Source organism: Fistularia commersonii, chromosome 31 (assembly GCF_037954325.1).
Source record: "Fistularia commersonii isolate RoL2024-O1a breed Wild chromosome 31, RoL_Fcom_v1.0, whole genome shotgun sequence".
NCBI lineage: Eukaryota > Metazoa > Chordata > Actinopteri > Syngnathiformes > Fistulariidae > Fistularia > Fistularia commersonii.
In genome coordinates this window covers 1,326,144-1,340,861 of record NC_141314.1, presented here as the reverse complement: position 1 = coordinate 1,340,861, position 14,718 = coordinate 1,326,144, and the positions used below count along the sequence as shown (strand labels likewise).

The 14,718-nt window shown below is 39.4% G+C and overlaps 1 protein-coding gene and 1 long non-coding RNA gene across 6 annotated transcripts in view; one reads left to right on the top strand and one right to left on the bottom strand.

Annotated features, from left to right (window-relative positions):
• Positions 1–14,718, top strand: part of LOC147215565 (storkhead-box protein 2-like) — a 94,187-nt gene that overhangs the window by 65,233 nt on the left and 14,236 nt on the right. For 2 of the 5 annotated variants that reach the window (XM_086178923.1, XM_086178926.1), the window contains exons 2-3: positions 5,964–6,116; positions 6,519–6,551. The exons of 1 other annotated variant lie outside the window; for it this stretch is intronic. In XM_086178923.1, the coding sequence (XP_086035049.1) occupies positions 5,964–6,116; positions 6,519–6,551 (186 nt within the window). The remainder of the gene's footprint in view (positions 1–5,963; positions 6,117–6,518; positions 6,552–14,718) is intronic. 2 more of the 5 variants (XM_086178924.1, XM_086178927.1) reach the window with 1 other exon arrangement.
• LOC147215566 (uncharacterized) lies at positions 1,928–3,305 on the bottom strand. Its single transcript, XR_015109250.1, has 2 exons — positions 2,996–3,305; positions 1,928–2,411 (listed from the first exon to the last, which is right to left on the bottom strand). It is a non-coding gene; the product is annotated as an uncharacterized LOC147215566 (long non-coding RNA).

Below are 14,718 nucleotides of genomic sequence, written 5' to 3'. Positions count from 1 at the left end.
ATTTGGTTCTTCTCATGTCAGATTGATTGAGGACATTATTGGGGATTTTTAAAGCATTACAGAAATAGTTATCTATGAAATCAAATAAATGCTTTTTTGTTCAGAATGCAGAGAAGGAGAATCCTTCATTATTCCTGGTATTGATATTTGTCATCATATTTTACAAGGATATCCCAGAGATTATTTGTTTGTTGAATAATTCACTGAAATGATTACTTTTGCAGCGGAAGTGAGTGCCTGTTAAACAAACTACATTTATGTTTTTTGACAATTCTTGGCATGGCATTTAGTCTAGTTTTTCTTTTTGCTAATTCGCTGAACAAATTCAATATATTTTCCCTTGAAAATCATTGAAAAATGTCTCAAGTAATAACACAAAATATTCTGATCTACCAAGAAATTTTCAGTCTGCAGTAAATCAACTAAAATTGTAAAATATGAAGAAGTATTGAATTAAAATGACCAGGAAATCCCCCCCAATCTGCGATTTATAAAATTTGCAACTGACATACGTTGTATGTTTCTGGGTTTCTGCATGTCATTAAATAGATTTTTCTAAAACTCAACGCATTAAATAACATTAATTTCCATGACATTCAATGTCTAGTCGCATTAAAAATGTATAAACACTTGACGAGCAAACATGTTATTGGCAATTTATTTTGAATGGTTTCTGTACCTAATATTAAGTTCTGTTTTTCTGATGTATCAAATACAATAAAATCAATAAAAAGCAAATTGATTTTTTAAAAATCATACAATATGTTTTTCTGGATTTTTGTTTTAGATTCCATCACTCACAGTTGAAGAGTATCTGTGATAAAAATTACAAACCTCTCTATGCTTTAAGTGGGAAAAGCTGAAAACTCAACAGTGAATCAAATACTGCACTAATCATACACCGAGTTAAACCAATATGATTCTTTGGCTCCATTGTCATGCAGAAGGTCATATGTACATATCTGCTACTTCACAAAATCTATTACAGATGTAAAAATATTGACATTATTAAAAATCAACATATCTTGCTGTTGGACATAGCCGCTAAATGTATTTAAAGTGGCCTTAAAAAGGGCATTAAAAGCATTACATGAGAATAGCTGATATCCACAGAAATCCTGTGTTTATCAACCGTGGTTATTACAAAACTAAGCAGATGTCCATTGAAGATTGTTGTTGAAGGATTGCTCAATCACCTGATGAGTCACAAGCAGCGGCAAAATCAACCCTGTAGTAAAGACTTAAACTAGTCCTAACCAAATCATCAACAGTAACACAGACTTGTTACGTCAAGCTTGCACAAACACTGCTGTCTGTTATAATGCCTATCAAAGGATCACTTTGAGCAGCATGAAGAAAATATCTGTCCACACAATATCAGTATCCAATACCGGGGGGGCATCAGGCATAAGTCGTATTTTCCGTCAATCTTTGTTGATGTTCTATCTTTGTAATGTCAACCTTCTCCCACACATCCAATTGGTCAGCAGTCAGTCACGGATTCACTTGAGAATCGGACCAGGTTAGAAAATGTATTTACATGGTTGACTTTCAGAACAATTGAAATCGTCTGTAGTCCAGCCTCGGGCTTTGTCCAGAATCCATAGCCCCTTTTGTACCGTTGGACATTTTTGCAGGTCCTTGAAACTCTTCAGGTACCTGGCAGTTTTTTCATGCATTCAGATAGCATAGCAACTAGTGACCATGGACCAATTTTCCTGAAAACTGTTGGCAAAGGACAGGACATTACATTACATTGAATTACATTACATTACAGTCATTTGGCAGACGCTTTTATCCAAAGCGGGTCACAAAAAGTGCAATTCAGTCACAGACGATCCGAAGTACCAGTAATCGGAAGTCAGAAGTGACCACGCTACCAAATAGCCATCTCAAAACCATATACATACATACATACATTCATTTCTTGTTTTTTTTTTTTTTTTTTTTTTTTTGCTGTTCCTTTTCAACCATATTCTCAACAAACGCATTCTCTGCTCCCAATACTCTTGTGATTGTCTGCCAGGTTTCCTGTTTCCAGTTTAGTGGGGGCTCATCTATTGGTTGTCGATCATGTCACTGCATAGACTGAAAGACTGTAATATCAAACATGTTTGATTTTGTGATCCTACACTTAATGATCAAGATGATGGGGGTGCTGTGCAACTCCAGGTAAACTCTTTCAGTTTTTCGTCTGCAGCCGTGAAATTTTTCTTTTGGTGTAAGCCCAGTATTAGTCACTGACAGGTTTTAATATTGTGTTTGTTGAATGGAAGAGAGTTTCCAATCTGGAGAATTCGGGAGAACAACATCAGATGAGCAAGTTGGGTCTGCTACACGACTATATGACATCTGTGACATGAACATGTTGTAGCCAGAAGAAGAATGACTTGTCACCTCAGGAAATGGACCTGAGAAACAAGTGAACACAACATATTAGTTTATTAACTGCCGATGAACTTACTATAGCATCCCCTACAAGGAACTTGCCCGAGTGATGAGGGGATTAATGAGTGTGTGAATGACTGTTTCATACTGTAATTATGTCATCATTGATCTTTCAAACATGCTTAGTTTAATTTTTACTTATTCTATCCAATGACACTTGATCTACTTCTTAGCAGTTTTTGGGAAAGTATTTTGATATTTGAAGTGGAAAAATGTAAATTTAGCATATTCAAGTTCAACAAAAACATCATTGGGTAGGGGACATTTCAGGGCATAATCTTAGCCTTTATGAAAAAATGAGTAATATTTTTGATGGTTTTAGTCCCTTTTTATACAAATCAAGGTACTTGGTATTCAACCAGGGTGGGGGCAAAACTCCATCAATTTCAAGCCTAATTACAAGCCCTGGATCTCAAACCTCACATAAGGCTCTGGAATCTGATCAGAACCTGGAACATAGCATCAAGTAACAGCCCAGAGTATAAATTCGTAAAACACCCTTTTCTTTTTCAACAAGCTACGAAATCCAAACAGCAGACATACCTACCATCAGCTGATGTTAAAATGAAGAGGATGGATCACTCTCTTGGATTTGCTGGAGCCAAAAAAGCAGTCCTCTGGTCCTCTTCATGGTCCAAACTTCTGTTTTCCAGGCCAACGTATATAGAAGCCAGAGCCCGTCTACTGTTTCACTTAATCGTGTGTTTTTTGTTTTGTGCCTCTTGTGTTCAAAAAGATTACAGGTTGTGCTTAAATGGTGTCAACTGATGTTCTCCTTAATAAGCGTCTGTGTTTCCTTCAGTTTGCAGTCGTGTTAAACCTGCATCAAATACCTCATGAATGTTGTAATGTGTCTTTGCCGTCTGATGATACTGGATGCCGCTGTTTGTCATCCAGCTGCGTTAGCTCAAGAGGTGGAAAATAGACTTGAGACGTGTCTCCTGCTTTAAGTGACTAGTGGTCCACTGAGGGTTTAACTGGAAGTGGCTGAACTGGATGTGTATTTATTGCACTTTACAGATGTGGAAGCTCACCAGCTAGACTCCATCGATGTTACAAACATGTGTGTCTACATTCTATTCAAACTGCAATAAATAAAAGACAGACGAGGGGAGAACTTTCCGTCTTGCATCAACATTGTTTTTTTTGTTTTTCAAGTTAGAATGAATACAGACACCATGTGATTGGAAGGATCGGAGGGGCCAAGCCACATGAGGCTTGAGCTGCAGTTTGATTCCAGTCAGCTCTGTACACTTACAGTGGAAAGATGTGGTCATAGAGAGATTCTATTTTAGAGGAGAACTTTTCCAGGCTTTTAAGAATTAGAGATTTGAAAGAGAACTCTTAAATCAACCAGATTAACGAGGCAAATCCAATAAATTAGTTAAAATGGCCTGAAAATAAGATTTTCTTCTTTTGTCACGGAACATGGGACTGAAGACATCAAATATGTTTACCAGTGTTGGACCAGTGAGATCCATTTTGGGCAAAAAGGCATATTTTTACAAATACCCATTGCTGACATAATTTTTTCAACATAAAAAAAGGCACCAATTTAATAGCATTGTCTTGCATTTGCATATATTTGCATGTGTATTTGCATATATAATTTTGTATATATGCTCATATTTGCACTTTTTTATCGCGACATCATTTTTTAAAAAGAGAAAAAAAAGCATGTTGCATTAGTTGCATGACCATTTGAATGATAGTCATCTGGAGTTTGATACCAGAAGGCTCTTCTCCCTCTCATGGGGCTCATTATTTTGGTTACTTTCTCCTTGCTTGAAAGATATTCATATATACAAAGTGTTTTTTAAGCCTTGCAGACCTTGTTCCTGCTCACTGGGTGAGGTCCCTTTAATTTCCTCAGCAGTATCAAGTCTGCGATGAAATTCTGATTTCATAGGCTGACGAGCAGAATTGGTGCTATCGCAAATACTGAGAAGTCCATTTGACATCAACAAGTTGTGGTGAAGATTCAATAGTGGTGTTCAATGGAACAAAAAACCTTGGTGCTGTTAGACGTTTAGATAATCATGTTAGATGTTAACAATGTTTTTTAAGGTGTTGGAGCTGTCACATTTTTAGAATTATTTTGGCAATTAAACTTGAGGATGAATCCCAATGACTTCAATTGTGATGACATTACAGTGTCTTACCTGTTTTTTCTTACCAAGAGCAATATGAAAAAAAAAAAGTTTTTTTTTTTATTTTGCCTTTACCCTTCTGGTTTGTGGTCCTCTTTTTGAAGACACTACTCGAAATACACAAGCAAAAATTATGCATCCTCTTTCATTCTGACATTGTGAGCATCGTTGCCTGGCATTGGTTGTCAGCAAAACTTGTAGTCTGAAATATAAGCTGAAATATAAAATACCGTATTTTCACGACCATTAGGCGCACTGCACTAAAAGGCACAGTCTCAGTTATGTGTGCCATTACTGTATTTAACACACACATAAGGTGCACCTGATTATAGGGCGCGGGTTTTATATACAATCCACGCCCACACTTCCCCCCTTTAACGTTCTCATCGTGCCCTCTACTCCGTCCGCCTTGCAACAACAACACACACACAAGCATACAAGTTTGCGTATTTAAAAATAGGAGCCAAATAAGAGCCAAACTGAGTTTGGCATTCACATTTTTTTTTACCGGCATCAATCAAACCTATCGAAGTACTTAATCCTCTGTTTCTGATTTGAACAGCTATGCTAAATCTCCATCAAACATGCCGGGTTCACTTTCTTCACTGTCAGAATCACTCTCTGTGCCGTGCAGCTCCTTGGAAATGATGCAGGCTTTTGCGAAAACTCAAACAACAGTGCCAGAGGACATGTTAGCCCAAGCATCTACAATCCATTCGCAAATTGTGGCGTAACTTGCCTGGCGCTGCCTTCCACTCTTAGAGAAAATGTGGTCTCCAAGAAGACTTTTCATACCACGTTGTGCGTATCGCTACTGTGCTAGTCCCCTTCTTCTCCACTGTGTGACTCACCGGCATGTCGAAAGTGAGTGGCACCTCGTCCATGTTGGTGATGTGGCTGGGCTGGATGTGTTTGTCGGCGATGTTTTCAGGGTCAAAACAACGATGTTATGCATAACGCACATACCCCTTCCTTTATATACAATCAACACCCACACTTCCCCCTATAACGTTCTCATGGTGTTCTCGACTATGCACACAGGGCACACTGCACTAAAGGGTGTGGCGCACATTTTGAAGAAAATCTAAGACTTTTATGTGCACCTTATAGTTGTGAAAATACTGTACTGTTAGGGTGTCTTTCATCATATTCTTTTGTAACAGGATTCAGCATCTCTTCTTATTTGGAATTTCATTTTTTAAATTGTTTTTGTGCAAGGCCTACTTTATTCTGCAGTAATATCAGGCCTCATGAACAAACGTAACAGCTTTGACCTGTGTATGTGCAGTCAGCGTACACATGATCGCTCTGTTCCGCCACTCAAAATCCCATATCTCACCGTGATGGTTTGTCTATCTTCCACAGGTGATGTGTCACCCATCAGTATGTCCCCCATCAGCCAGTCGCAGTTTATCCCTCTGGGAGAAGTACTGCTTTTGGCTATCTCTGCTATGAACTCTGCCCAAAAGCCTGTCACTCAGGACGCTCTGACTGAACATCTGCAGGCATGTTTTCCAGGTAACAGTACTTGTGAAGATGAAAATATGGATTTCTGCTTAGCTGTTTGTTTATCCGTCCATATTGTTCTGCTATGAACTCCTGAAGGTTGTAATCCTCCTAAACACATCGCTAGTTTTCTTGTTTTTCTCAAATATGTTTGCATATATTAGATATCATTCAGTTGTGATACTGTGTCATGGATTGCATTGATATTTGAAACTAGGATGCATTTTATTTGAATTAGCAGTTTCAATGCATTGGAAGAAATTATCAAAAAAGAAATTAGCAATATATTACAACATACTAGTTAAGTGAAATGTCATGGATGCATTCTCCAGTTTACATTGTCCATGAAGTCTCATAAAGGTTCTCTAATATTTAACTTTACTGTGGAATCTTATGACCCTAATCCTTTTTCAGGCTTAACCTCAGCGGCTCCTCCAATGGATGATGGTATTCTATATCATAATGCAGAGATGTCAATCACCGTGGTTTCTCTCAGTTGCAGGCAAATTGATTGCTTGCTTGCTAGTTCATTTTATTTACCTCCATCATACTAACATAGTGGGCACATGTACAGTATTTGGTGACAAATACATAGTATTTGGTTGACTAAACCCTCATCCACATCTTGCTGCCCCATTCTCCCCCATTGTCTGATAACATACTTCCAACTCCAAACCAACTTTTTTTCTGCATAAACAAGTACTCTATAAAGAAGATAATTCAAAGAAATATTTTGGTAATATGACAACCTTGTTAAAAGCGGCTAAATGAAAAAATATTTTGCTTCGTTGGAACAAAGCTGCTCTTAACAAAATCTGGGGTTTATAATAATCAGGTCATGATTTGGCAACAAAAGACTGTCCTACACCAACAGCTGCACCTCCAGTCACCAGTCTGTGAAGGTCCTGAAGTTTGCGGACGACCAACTAGTGACCCAGTGCAGCTGTAACAATGCTCTGAAGACTGTGGAGTTGGTAGTGGACTTTATATAGAAACCCAGCTCCATCCTCCCCCATCCCCAGTTTGCAATGTGGAGTACTTGGTGTATTTGGTGCACTTCTACACCACCATCGAGTCCATCCTCAGCTCCTCCATCACCATCTAGTAAGCCGCCACTGTAGCATATCAACTCTGCAGAGAGGGTGATTGGCTGTAATCTACCTTCTCTATAGTACCCGGAGGCACACAGGGAAGATGCTGGGTGACCGCTCTCACTCAGGACATAGACTTTATGAACCACTCCCCTCTGGCAGGAGGTTGCGGTCCAACAGGACCAAAACCACCCACCACAAAGCAGTTTCTTCCCATTGGCAGCCTGCCTCATCAATATGGCCCCAGTCTCCCATTGACACTGCCTCAACCCCTCTATCGCACAACTGTGCACTGCTTTGCACAACTTGCCGTTTTGCGCCACCAACCATGATCGCCCTGACTTCACTCTTACATTATTTAATGCTCATGACATGTTGTCTGATTAGCAGTGTTTTAACCAAAGCAAATTCCTTGTAGTTTTAAACCTACTTTGCCAATAAATCAATTCTTATTCTGATTCTGATATTAGATTTGGCGATGCATCAACTGACACACCTTGAGTGAGTAAAACAAAAGGAGTCATCGTAAGTTGACATCAAACCCTTTGTTCAATCCCTCCAAATTCACATTTTGGCCCATGTGTTGGACCATGTGATATATGATCTGACAACCAGATCCTTCACTCTGGGCTCTGTGACATTATCTGGATATAGCAAAATGAAACTCAGAATTCTCTCAATCTGAGAAAGCTCAGCTTTGTTAAAATTGTGTCTTGCCTCCCTTTTCCAGGTAGTAAGTCAATCCACTAGTGTTCCTTGTTGTTTTTCATTTCCATTTGCCTGATCGCACAATCTCTATCTGTGTATTTTTGTTGAGAGTACATCTAGTTTCAGGAAAAGTTAGTGGGGGATTTCGCTGAACTTCACCAGCCCATAATTACATTTGAAGTGGGAGTAATTTGCTAATGTAAGGCTCTGATGAAACAAAGGGGAATTATGCACCCTATAAATATGAAATATTTTAAATAATAAATCTGCAATTAGAGCTACCATTGAATTCAGATTGACAGTACTAGTACCACTACCATATACTATGGGTCAAAAAGTATTTAGTCAGCCACTAATTGTGTAAGTTCTCCCACTTAAAAAGATGAGAGAGGCCTGTAATTTCCATTATAGGTACACTTCAACTATGAGAGACAGAATGAGAAAAAAAATCCAGAAAATCACATTGTTTGATTTTAAAGGAATTTATTTGCAAATTATGGTGGAAAATAAGTATTTGGTCAATAACAAAAGTTAATCTCAATACTTTGTTATATACCTGTTGTTGGCAATGACAGAGGTTAAACGTTTTCTGTAAGTCTTCACACTCTGTTGCTGGTATTTTGGCCCATTCCTCCATGCAGATCTCCTCTAGAGCAGTGATGTTTTGGGGCTGTCGCAGGGCAACAAACACTTTCAACTTCTTCCAAAGATTTTCTCAATACTATGTTATATACCCTTAGTTGGCCATGACAGAGGTCAATGCAGCCCCAAAGCATGATGTTTCCACCCCATGCTTCAACATAGGTATGGTGTTATTTGGATGCAACTCAGCATCCTTTCGCCTCCAAACATGACAGGTTGAGTTTTTACCAAAAAGTTCTATTTTGGTTTCATCTGACCATTGGACTTCTCCCAATCCTCTTCTGGATCATCCAAATGCTCTATAGCAGTGGTCCCCAAACTGCGGCCCACGGGCTAGATACGGCCCGCCTCTACATTTTGCCTGGCCCCTGAACAATACCAGAGATGAATTATGATTTTTTTTTTCATTCTGGCCAAGTAATCATGATTTGTACATGCATAGAATGTAACATTCTAGTCCACCCTTCTGCAGTCTGTACCTTATCTGAAACTCCTCCCTCAAAAAAAGAATCCTGAACACACCCAAACAACAAAGTAACAAAGGATTAGGTAAGAGAGAAATAGAATCAGAATTACTGTTCCCTCTAAGCCGCACATTAGCGCAATCGCTCAATTGCGCACTGCTCCAGCGTTCTCTGCGCGCAACGAAGCTGGACTGTGAATAAATTAAACGCATTTATTTTATTTACAGTTCAGCTTGGATTTTATTTTGTGCGCAGCATAGATTTGCTGTGCTCGGAGAAAGCTGGAGCAGTGTGCAATTGTGCAAACGCGCGGCTTAGACGGAACAGTGTTCAGAATGAAGGGTATTAGACCTGCAGTGGACAAATGATTATTTTTTTTGTTCAATTCAAAGAAAAGGCTGTTTGTCTCATCTGTCGAGAGACGGTGGCTGTGTTCAAAGAATACAATCTGTGCCGACACTACGAATCCTGTCACAAAGACAAGTATGATAGCTTGCAAGGCCAATTGCAAGAAGACAACCTCCAAAGCTAAAAAGTGGACCGTTAGCTCAGCAGAGTACATTTGCACGCCGAGCTCAGCCAAGCCAGTCCTCTGTTCGAGCGAGCTTTCGGGTTGCTCAACTGATAGCAAGCAGCGGTACACCTTTCACTGATAGACAATTTGTCATGAAATATTTGAATGCTGTCGCGGAGGAGGTGTGTCCCGAAAAGAAAGATGTCTTTTTAATGTTGTGAGTCTGTTGGTGACTACCCCCAATTTCTTCAATGCATCTTGTGATTGTAATGTATATGCCCACCTGCAGCAGAAGATGAAAGAATTTGATTTTTTTTTCCATTAGCACTGGATGAGAGCACGGCTGTGCTCTCATCTCATCTCACAGCGCAGCTGCCAATTTTTATTTGTGGAGTTAGTGCAAACTTTGAAATCTGCGAGGATCTGGAAGCCCTCCGCGGGGGAGAATATTTTTGGCAAAGTATATTAAACCATGGAGGAGTTGAACCCGGACTGGTCAAAGCTTGTTAGCGTCACGACTGACGGAGCCCCTAGTATGGTGGGGGCGTCTCGCGGTCTAATCGGGCCAAATCAGGCTGGTTGAATCGGGATGAACATATATTGGTAAACTTACTTTTCTGACTTGAACAAGCCATTCTGAGTACAAACAAATATAGTTATAATGACATCTACTGGGATAAAATCCCTTCTTCAACCATAGTGGTGTGGAAATGTGTTGTGTTCGTATCAGTTCGGTTTCATAGCCTGCTTGCTTTCTTGTTTTCACAGTGAATTGATATGAGAGCTGCAAACAGTTGTGTCTACAAGAAAGCCAATGTTCCTTGGTCTTTTTTTCCCGTGAAAAACTTGAAAAGGTTATCTGGTTAATATTTATTTCATAAATAGTGTTATTTATTTAATAATGTAAATTATTTATTTTCTGTTTTTTTTTATTTCTTGCCGAGATCCCAGGAAGGGCATATACTGGCTCAGGCAGGGGGACACGTCTGGCACTACAGGATTTGAGTATGGTGTAGAGTGTCACTGATGGTAGCCTTTGTTACTTTGGTCTTTGCAGGTCATTCACTAGGTCCCCCTGTGTGGTTCTTGGATTTTTGCTCACCGTTATTGTGATCATTTTGACCCCATGGTGTGAGATCTTGCATGGATTGCGTGGATCTTTGTTTACTGCTCAGCAAAACTGCATTCTGTAGCTTTACTACCATTAATTTTAGTCTTTGTCGAAGCCTTTAAAACAGGGCTCTCAAACTACCGTTCTGCGGGCCAACCGCGGCATGCGGGACGGTAGTTTGAGAGCCCCGTCTTAATATGAAAGTTTAATGTTAGTACGGCCCAGGCGCGTTTGATGCTGTATGTGGAAGCACTACCGCCGTGCTAAATAGTAAGGTCTGTCTCATTCCGGGGGCAGCATGCTTCAGAACAACGTGATCGTGCCCATGGTGCCCAGCACCAGCCTGAATACACGTGTAAACCACAGACGTAAACAACCCGCCGCTGCTGCTGAATACACATTTAAACAGATAAACAATACGCCGGTGCGGCTGTGACCGGAGCCGGGTGCTCCGAAGCACCAGACCTGACGTTACACACGCACAAGAAAGGGGAAAATAAGGGCTTGGACGCTTACACGGAGCTAACACTATTACATGCACACACACGCGAGTTGTATGTGTGTGTGTCTGTGTTAGCGTTAGCGCCATGCTAGCAGTGAGCCAAACGTTTAAAACTTCATTTAACTTTTTATTTATTTAATTCGATGTTAAACGGGCACCACAAACACTTCGTGTTTTAATGGTTTCTGACCTTCAACCAATCATTAACTGTGCCGTGCTTGACGTCATGTACAGGCGCAGGACCGCGAGCTGATTGGTACTAGCAGAAATTACGCTTTCCGTGCGTCAGCTAAACACTGAAACTGAAACTTCACCGTGACAGTGACACCTAGTGGAATTTTATGTACTACACAGCCCCCCAAACATGTCTTTCTCAAGGCCTGCAGTGAAGTGAAAGGTTGGTGATGAGCACAGACAATTTCAGGAATACTGGGAAATTCATTATTTCTGTCTGGAACACAGGGGCACCCCGATGTGTCTTATTTGCACAGAGGAAGTTGCGGTGCACAAGGAATACAATTTGAAACGTCATTGCATAACTAGATGAGATGAGATGAGAACAACTTTATTTATCCCAAAGGAAATTGTTGTGCCAGAGTTTCAAGTAAAAACATAACAGTAATAGATAACAGTAGGAAGGAGGAAGAATAAGAAATACAATGAAATATAAATTGTCTTAACTGTTAACTACAAAGATTTGAACATTCCCTGCGGCTGAGGGAAGAGGAATTAAAAAGTCGATAGCCCAATTAACTAAATAGTTACTAAAGCAAGAAGAAGTAAATACAAAAATAGAAGTTGAGAATTTAGGAAAAAGAGACACTAAGGTGAGGAGAAACTCTGGCAGGCAGCCCCCCGAGACAGCGCCGGAAGATGTATTTTTAACTAGACATGCGACAGGACTATGCAAAATACCAGTGAGAGCCAACCGAGTTGCCAATCTTAAAACATGTCTACTGAAGCAACAAGATTTCTTATAGAAAGCAACCAAAGAGAATAACGCAGCAGTAGAAGCTAGCTATGTGGTTACTGAGATGATTGCTTAATTCTTGATTTGTTTTTTTTGTTTTTTTAATTTTTTCATCTTATTTTGTGTAAAAAAATAAAAAAAATTAAGATATTTGAGAACAGTGGAATGTTTTATCCGAGCTTTTCTTGTGGAAAACCTGATGGGGCCAGCCTCTCCCAGACCCTAGCTCCAGTGACCCCCAGGTAAATTGATTTTGAGACCCCTGCTTTAGAATTAATGACACTTTGAGTAACCTGTTCTTATTACAGTGTATATATGTTTCTGCTTGTGTGTGTACATGAACACATGGGTGTGTGTGTCAGTCTACTCAGGGTTTCCCTCCTCAGAAAACCTGCATCATGTCTTATATGATGTAATGACAGGCATGCATGCACACACTCACGCAAACAGCTGTCTGTCCAGCTGCCATACAGTCTATCAATGGGGTTCTAATCACTTTTCAGAGTGTGGTTGACTCATCTCATCACTCTTGATTTTGTTCTATAATTTCAGCCATTGGGGATGATTTAGCTATGTTTGTTTAGTTCTCTTATTCTGTGGATTCGCACAGCAACTGAGGGCTTCGCCACACTTCAATCCAGTGTTTTTGTATTGATATTGGATTGTTAAAGGTTTCCCCTTTTCTCTTATATGTTCGTTTTTTGCCCAGACATTTCAGACTCACAACATGGATGTAAACGGAGAACTGTAGATGAATGATGGATGGATGGATAGATGGATTGATTGTTCATTGGATGGATGGACAGACTTTTTTTTAACTGAAAATAACTGAAAGTGAAACTCAAATGTGTGTTTATTAAGTGCATTTGTTCCTTCATTCATTCATTCATTATTCATCCCGCTTATCCTGCTCACAGGGTCCTAGGTGTGCTGATGTCCATCCCAGCTGGCATTGGATGTGAATTGATCACCAGTACTTCACATATTTATTAACATTGAGATGTTCTTGTTGAACTGTTAAAATTCTCAACTTGTGGTCATTTTGTTAAAATGGATTGCGGCTAATGGTATCTATTAAAAAAAACACTGTTTTTTTCCAAAATAATACCTTTAATTTATAGCGACAATAGAGATAAAACAGTAATTATTATACACTACTAATTTTTAGAAATTTACTGTTTATTTTATCATCTGAAATTATTAATAATTGCCCTACATCACTTTTGCAGAGCCGAAAATCTCCGCTGTTGTATCTTGTATATTTTGCGTTACCTAGGTAACACACCAGCCATTGGATCGACATGTTACCATGGTAACTCTACAACAACCAAACAGTGAATATTATTTCATAATATTTGATTATATTAAAGGCGTTATGTCATGGCAAAACTTGCTACCCTCTGTTCAAGCTTATATGGATGTGGGTGTGTTTCAGGTATTTTGGGGAAATAGATGTTAATTTTTTTGAATTGTGTTGAAAACTCATCTCCTTGTAATGCAGACCACCTTTTATAGCAGACTTATTTTAAAGGTTGGTAAAGATAAAACCATGTCAGTCAGTGCTGTGTGAACAGAACGTGTATGGGAGTGTGTGTGCGCACACACACATGCAGTCTGTCTGCATGCTGTTGCATCATTCTGCCTGTACTGAAGGGCTGCTGTGATGTAACTGCCAGTAATACTTCCAGATTGACAGAGAGCAGTACATATTGAGGGGTTTAGGGTGGTAAGGTGGGCTGGAGACAATAAATAAGAAGGAGTAGACAAGCAAATGTAATAGAATTAATTATAGAAAATGAAGAGAATGAAATTGATGTAAATGAAGGTAAAAACCTGCAATCACAGGCCCATAAAACATACACCTACTGTGTTCAGAAACTAATTTCCGGCATATGGATGTACTACACTGCTGCAGCTCCTCATGTGAACAGTGGGTCAGCGCTTCCCATTGTAACCCCCTGTGTCTGACTAAAAGGCTCCATAATCATGGGACATAAATTTTTGCCCATAAGACACTGCGTACTTACAAACTAGTCGAGACCTTTGTGTATAGAGATTAAAATATTAATCATTTTTGTGACTATAAACTTTTGGCACAATAACAAACTAAGTGTAGTTTAAGCCCTGTTCAGGGTTTTGCAGCTTCTCGTAGTTCCATCATTGAGCAACTGCGTGTCTGTTTTTTTTTTTTTAACCACATACAGTGGGGCACAAAAGTATTTAGTCAGCCACCAATTGTACAAGTTCTCCCACTTAAAAAGATGAGACCAGTAATTTTCATCATAGGTACACTTCAACTATGAGAGACAGAATGAGAAAAAAAATCCAGAAAATCACATTGTCTGATTTTTAAATTTATTTGCAAATTATGGTGGAAAATAAGTATTTGGTCAATAACAAAAGTTAATCTCAATACTTTGTTATATACCTGTTGTTGGCAATGACAGAGGTTAAACGTTTTCTGTAAGTCTTCACACTCTGTTGCTGGTATTTTGGCCCATTCCTCCATGCAGATCTCCTCTAGAGCAGTGATGTTTTGGGGCTGTCGCAGGGCAACAAACACTTTCAACTTCTTCCAAAGATTTTCTACGGGGTTGAAATCTGGAGACTGA